The following is a 7,471-nucleotide window of genomic DNA, read 5'->3' on the forward strand; positions in this document are numbered from 1 at the left end:
GGCTCAGATGGTTAAGCAGCTGCCTTCGGCTCAGGTCATGATCCCAGAGTCCTGGGATCGAGTCCCACATCTGGCTCCTTGCTCGGCAGGGAGCCTGCTTCTCCCTCTGCCTCTGCCTGCCATTCTGTATGCCTGTGCTCGCTCTCTCTTCCTCTCTCTCTCTGATAAATAAATAAAATCTTTTAAAAAAAAAAGTCCTAAATTCAAATTTGTAGATGAATATACACAATAATCTATTGATTGTTAAGGTCCACAGGATCAAGAACTGTATCTGCTTTGTTCCTTACTCTATCATATGCCAATAGCTAGAACTGTGAGCAATGGCCCCCAAGTAAGTTGAATTAAAATTAAGTTAATAAAGAAAATAAGAAAAACTTTGTCTAAGATTTTTTAAAAAACTGAATACAAATATATTCTACAACTACCAAAGTATGACTGCTATCATCTTAAGTCTTAAAAATTCAACAATTCAGTAATATGTAAAACAAAATGAGAGCTTAAGAGAGGAAGAAATACAGCCTCATTCAAATCTGTTTTACAGAATGTGGTAGAAAAAAACATCTTTGTGACTGTTCCCAACTAAGTTGGGAAAAACTTGGCAACGAAAACAGCATGTGGAATAGTCTTTATAGGCTTTCACATCCAAAATGAGTTAAGTATGATTTTAAAAATTGGGTTTTATGAAGGTCTGACTTTTGTTTTTAACAAAGTGACTTCAGACATCGAAAATGCTCCCCCCTAAAGTACCATATGGCTTTAAACTTCTATGAAATTTTACATGCTTACATAAATTATTTTACTTTGTTAAGCTGTCCCAATACTACTTCCACCATTGATCTAATCATAAATGAAAAAAATTAAATATATAATTTATTAATTAAATAAATATAAATTATATAAACTTATATAGAAGTTAACATTCCAATTCTCAGAGAAGTACTAAACAGTTGTTTTATTCCAAGCTATGTCCTATAGTCATGTCAAATGTACTCAAGTGGACTGACGGGCGGGGGAAACTGTAGACAAAAATAGAGAAAAAAATGCATATGTCCCAGGTATTTTATATTTTAAACGTCTCTTTTGGCTTTACTACTTAGGCCAGTTATAATTTTCCCTCCTCCCAGTCATCATTTCTACAGAAGTAATGTTGTAACTATTTTTAAGGATTTCAAGTCAATGTGCTGATAATAATTAGAAATTTAACAAGTGTATGTTCTGAATGTACATTCCCTCACGGCCTATTTTATACTTAATAATCCTCAACCCTGAACATCCTTTGGTCACTTTTTTTTTTTTTTAAAGATTTTTTATTTATTTATTTATTTGACAGACAGAGATCACAAGTAGGCAGAGAGGCAGGCAGAGAGAGAGAGAGAGAGAGAGAGGAGGAAGCAGGGTCCCTGCGGAGCAGAGAGCCCGATGCGGGACTCGATCCCAGAACCCCGAGATCATGACCTGAGCTGAAGGCAGAGGCTTAACCCACTGAGCCACCCAGGTGCCCCTTGGTCACTTCTCTTAAAGAGAACACATATGTATCATAATCTTAATTATGGGTCATTATCTGAGGCAGTAGTAAACAACCCTGCAATTATCCCAATGGGGAAAAGAACATTTTATAAAGTAATTATTTCACTTAAAGTATCCGATATATTTTTCTCTGGATTCTGACAATTACTGAGTCTAATCACTAGCAGGTCATTATTACTATGCAGATACTATACTAAGTGCTTTATATGCATTATCTCATTTAATCATTAAAAACTATCCTATGAAGTTCAATTATACCCATTTCAAAATTAACCTAACAGCTAACAGCTAATATGGCCCAATGTTACATAGTTAATGAATAAACAGGGCAGGTGGGATGAAAATTCAGGCTGCCTAGCTCCAAATCTCGTATCCTGAGGTCTAAGTAAAAGTCAAGATTTATGTATGTATATACAAGAGCTGAAACTAATTACAGAGCTGGAAAAATTAAATTGTTTCTTCATTTTAGATCAAGAAATCATATAGAACACTTAGACACAAGAAATTAGGTGTGAAAGGAAAAGAACTTGACGTCCAGGATTATGCTTTCTACCTCATGTGTCTTCTGTCAAATCTCTTTTCTCATTTCAATACATTTAACAGGACCAAAAACCATCACACTTTCTTTTTGGTTTATAAAAGTTAACAGAAGTAACAATAGTTCCTTCACACATTGAGAAACATATTGCTTATTTACAGGATTTCTATCAAATACATGTCAGACACATGGGTAATGAGTTGACTTACATAATTCATAAGGCTTCCTTAATGACAAAATTGATTATAGATGTTTTATGGGACTCAAAAGCAGATTTAGAAAGACATTAGGAAATTATAATTCAGACAAGGAAAATGACTGTATCACAGAATTAGAGCCAGAATCCAGGTCTCCTGACTTCGTATTATCCATACTATTTTTTTTTTAAACTGGTAGCATACAAAACATACTCAATTTAATGTTATATTTAAGCAGCTGGAATGGACATAAAATTTAGGTCACGAAACAGCTTGGTTCCTTAGTCAAAGGAACATTTCTTCCAATTACTTTTACCAATTTACTTAGTTCAAAGCCATGTATTAAGATGTGCATATGTAAAATAAATCATATATACATATATGTAAAAACAAGCTAACTTTTAAAATAAAAGACCACTGTTACTAAAACATATAAATAAAACAATGTGAACTACACATTCCAATTTAAAGTAATTCATGGAAGAAAAGAGCCCAAAAGTGGGCTCTGGATCATGTGTGTTCTGTAATTCTCTGAATCTCTCTCTCTACTGGTATTGATTAAAATACAACAAATATCCATGTTCTTCCCAGTAACTTACTTGAAAGGTTTTAAAAATCATTTTTCTTCAGTCTAATAAAATTGCTAGACATAATACCTTTGGAATGGAGGTTTCATCTCTAATCAAGATTGAACATACTGGGGTGCCTGGATGCCTCAGGTCATGATAGCATAAGGCTCCCTGCTCAATAGAAGTCTGCTTTTCCCTCTCCCTCTGCCCCTCCCTTACCCTCTGGTGCTCTAATAAAGAAAATCTTCAAATACATATACACACGCATACATACATTTAAAATAGCGCAGAAAGGAAAAGAGAGACAAGTACAAATATGAAACTGTTGACTTTTTCTGGCTTAGGGAATAAGTCAAAGAAAATTTTACTTCTATTACAAAAAACATATACACACCGATCAAATGTTTTATATGGGTGACTAGATTCTGCCTATACTTCCCTGCTTATTTCTATATAGGGAAATCTGTAGTACTTAGAATCCAATCATCCATATACAACTACTAAACACCATGCAAATATCCTTAAAGGAGACTTTGCCCCAAAATCTTCAAAAAGACAACTGCAAATTCTGTGGGAAAAGATGGTTATTGGGGAGGAGAACTAGCCATTAATTCTGCTAGACTAGACCAGTATGGATGCGAGTATATGAGTAGTCAGTCTTGTGCCCCACAGAAAACATTAACCAATAAAACACTTTCCAGAGAGTGAATCATCACTATGTCATTCCCCAAAAACTTTGGAAGGAAAAATTCTATCAAATTACCAATTTTAACTTGCTTTTAATGACTTATAGTATTATTAGATTTTAAAGTAAAAAAAAAAAGGCAAGAGTGAAACATCTACTGACAAAATGCAATTGTACAATTTGGTTAAACGTCGTAACAGTGCCTCTTTACACTACAGAAAATAGCCCAGCCAATAAACACCACAACATATATCAAAGAGTAAATTTTACTCTTTCAGTCAATAGTTACATCACTTAATCTGTCACTACTGATTAAATGTGTTAATTTCATAATGAATGTAAGTTCTGAATCTCAAAATACCCCAGAGATGAAGATATACTAAATATTTCTAAACATAACAGAGGTTAAAACCTTTTTTTTAATAGATCAGATCAAAAGCTAACAAAGACACTTGTATCACAAAAAAAGACTTGCTACAGTTTGAGTAGTGGTAAGTACTATACACCTAAGTTCAAATGCCAACTCTACCTTTTACTAGCTGTATGACCTTGACAAGTTAATTGACTTCTCATTACTTTGGTTTCCTCATCTGTAAAATGGGAATAATATCTACTACGCAGAATTGTTGAGATTTAGTTAGTATGTACAAATTGCTTTAAACAATGCCTACAACTTACTAATAAGCACTATAAAGCGTTTGCCAATATTATTAATTAGAACGGAGGCATTCTGGATGTTATGCTATTGTCAAGACCAAAAAAAAAAGAACTTGAAGTCAGCAAGTCATACTCACACAGTACTTAAGGTATCAAAAATAATCAAGTCATAATGTTAAATTTCACTGGAAAAGCATAGTTACAAGCACAGGTCTGCCATATTAAAATATGAATGCAAAAGAATCTTTGATGCTGAAAGGTTCAGAGGTATCTACTGAAAATGACCTAATATTCATAAGAGACTCACATGACCACAACTAAAATCTAGCCAAATCTGGTACACAGTGATACCTTTCAGGTGATTTGGAGATGCAATGTGAAACTAGCAGCACCTGCTGTACTATTTCTGATAAAGCATTTTTTTAATGATGGGAAAGTTCAATTTTCCTATTAAATTCTATCAGCAAGCACGATCTACTTTCAGCTTGGACAGGATAAAGTTCATGGTGGTAAAAGAGCTGCTTATTTAACTTTTAAAATCTCTAATTAAGTTGTTACTGCATCACTGAACAGCTGCTTACTGCATAAATTATTTTCACTAAACATGAAAAAAGTCTAGTGTGTTTTATAACCTCCCTGACAAGACAAAGGTTGACAACCTTTGGCTTCTAAGTGAAAACAGAAAACAAATTTTCCCAAGGAGCATCAGACTTAGGGGAGAAAATTAGGTTTTGGATTTCCTAATTCCTCAATTATGTTCACTTTTAGTGTGTTCAAATAAAGCCTATTTTACAGCAACCTCTGGATTTACCTAATTTAAAAAACCACATGTAAACACAATGCCTTTCAACATTTCCTGGTGACTTCTCTCATCTCAAACCAAACTATGAGGATTTCTGCAACATTCTGGTCCTATCAAAAGTTAAGAGATGGTAAATCCATGGTTTAAGATGTACCATAAACCATACTCTTGGGCACTTAGAAGAGAAAAAAATTAAAAGAGAAAAAAAATGGACTTCAAAGTTTTATTAAGCTAGGAACAAGAAAAAAAGCTCAATCTCCTACCTCCTTAACAGAGCCCACCTGAATGTACTTTCAACCTATTCTCTGCCAATTGGTAATTCAGGTTGAGCATCTGAATTTCCTCATATAGACTCTACCATTCATCTTAACTAAATAAACCAAAGAATTGACAGCCCTGACCTTTACAAGTATCCTCCTGAACTCTAAAATACATTAATTCACTTAAAGATATTTCTAGAAACATTCCTCATGCTAGCGGGCAAAGGTAACTTCATTTTTGTCAACATCATTTCTCACACCAAGGATTTCCTTGGCTTTGTCATGGAAATAGAAATTAACAGTTTGACTTTATTTGTATCTTATGGGTAATAGGCTCTAACAATTTCAGTTGTGCAAATGAAGATGGGTAAGCAATGGAAAAAGGAAGCTCATGCTTAATTCAAGATTCCAAGTCTTTACACTAAGATTTAAATTACAAATTTAAAAGTTTCTGCAAAAAAAAAAGCCTTTAATTTTCCAAAAAGTGAATCATGAAAAACTGAGCCAAGCAGTAAAACAAAAAGAAATTTTAAATTGACTAAATCCAGAATATTCTAAATCACTGGATAGTCAAAAATAGTATAATAGAAAACGGTAATACTAATTTTGATCTCCATTAGAAATGTGTCATAATATAGCATTAAATTTTAAAAAAGGTAAAAGTAGTTCATGTAACTGTTCCTATATTGGTTCCACTATCTAGACTGGCCTTTTAAAAAAACAAACCAAAACCAAAAAAACAAAAAAAATCTGAAGTCTTCTCGTCTGCAAGATCAAGTTGGTGACTCTTGGGCATAAGCGAACTTCTATTTTTTTCCACAGGGAAATTACTGCACCAAGAACCTACCTTCCCATTCTTCGGAAATACAAGAGAAAACATACTAAAGTTTGGATTTAAAGAGAAAGACCTATATAATCTAACGCTTCAAAAACAAGGGGAAAATTCTATATGGAAATGAGGTGTGATGGAAAATACCAGTGTGCATGGATCACATCTAATGGAGATTTCTTAACAAGAGGAGACGCTGACATCAAGCAAATTTCAAGTAGACAGAGCTGAAGAATTTCCAAAGGGAGAAGCACTTGTGGTCCTCTGAATGCAATGGCCTTGGAGAAAGCCCCAGAATCCATGGCCAAGGGCTATTTCCACAGTGAGACTTGTCAGAAGCATCCTTAGGAGGACACACCAGCTTCTGTGCCTTCAGGGGCTGGGAGGGAGGGGCGCCGAGCACCATCTTTCCTCTCTGGGAGCTGCAGCCTTACGGACAAGCTACTTCCAACTTCCACGGGGACAGGGGGAGCAGGGGAGCGTGGTTCCACCGCTTTCCTCTCGCACCAGGCGCAGCAGCTGGGTGGCCGTGGCAGTGAGGGGAGAGGCGGCTGGCGCTGCATGCGTGTTTACGTGTCTCGGATGGGTGTGGGAAGAAGAGACAGAGAGGTTCTAATGAAAAGATGGAGGGGAGAGAGAAAGAGGGGTTGGGGAAGAGGGGAAGCACCACCTTTCTTTTCTCTGCTCTTCCTGGGGATCTGAAAACTCCTCCTAACGGGTCTTTCGGGCTCTTCGGGGCCTTTGAGGAGAGCGGCCGCGCCCGCCTCAGACGAGTCCTGAGGCTGCTCGTGGCTGACGCTCGGGGCGGCCGAGGCCGCAGCGGTTTCCTCAGGCCCGGCGCCGCCGCCGGGCTCCGCTATGCTGAGGCCGCCGCCGCCGCCGCCATTTTGTGGGGAGGACTCAAGCTCCGGAAGCGCCTGCTTCATCTCGTCGTCTCCACCGCCGCCACTTTCCCAGCTAGCGTCCGTCGGCGGAGAGGCCTCCGTCTCCCCAGCAGTCGCCATCGCGCCGGCGTGAGGAGCTCCGGGAAGCTTCTGCCGGCAGGGTCGGAGGGGGTGGGGGGAAGGGGCGGCGGGCTGGCCTCGCCACCGAGCTGCTCTCAGCCCACCCACCCCCTTCCCCCCGTGGCCGCGGGTCGCGGTCCCGACCCAGCAGCCTCTCGGGGGCCCCAAAGCTGGTGCCCCAACGCCGCAGCCCGGCCCCAGGAGCCGCTCCTCGCTCTGGCAGTTCTTCTGCCGGCCCCGCCACTCAACGTGCTCGCGTCGGGGCCGAGAGGGGGCGGGCCCGCCGCGGGCAGCTCCGCCAATGGGGGTGCGGCGCCCGCCTCCGCGTGTGAGGATAGACGGCGCAGGGGGGCGGAGCCTCGGGGCGACCGAGCCCGCCAAAAGGGGCGACGGCAACGCCCTG

At 39.0% G+C, this 7,471-nt stretch overlaps 1 protein-coding gene across 4 annotated transcripts in view; it reads right to left on the reverse strand.

Annotated features, from left to right (window-relative positions):
* Nucleotides 1-7,117, reverse strand: part of LOC111144056 (family with sequence similarity 208 member A) — a 52,992-nt gene extending 45,875 nt beyond the window's left edge. For all 4 annotated transcript variants that reach the window (XM_022498142.1, XM_022498144.1, XM_022498141.1 and 1 more), the window contains exon 1: nt 6,735-7,117. In XM_022498142.1, the coding sequence (XP_022353850.1) occupies nt 6,735-7,068 (334 nt within the window). In that variant the 5' untranslated portion in view covers nt 7,069-7,117. The remainder of the gene's footprint in view (nt 1-6,734) is intronic.
* Nucleotides 7,118-7,471: the final 354 nt, after the last annotated feature.

Source organism: Enhydra lutris, unplaced genomic scaffold (genome assembly GCF_002288905.1).
Source record: "Enhydra lutris kenyoni isolate GAN:26980312 unplaced genomic scaffold, ASM228890v2 scaffoldscaffold10, whole genome shotgun sequence".
NCBI lineage: Eukaryota > Metazoa > Chordata > Mammalia > Carnivora > Mustelidae > Enhydra > Enhydra lutris.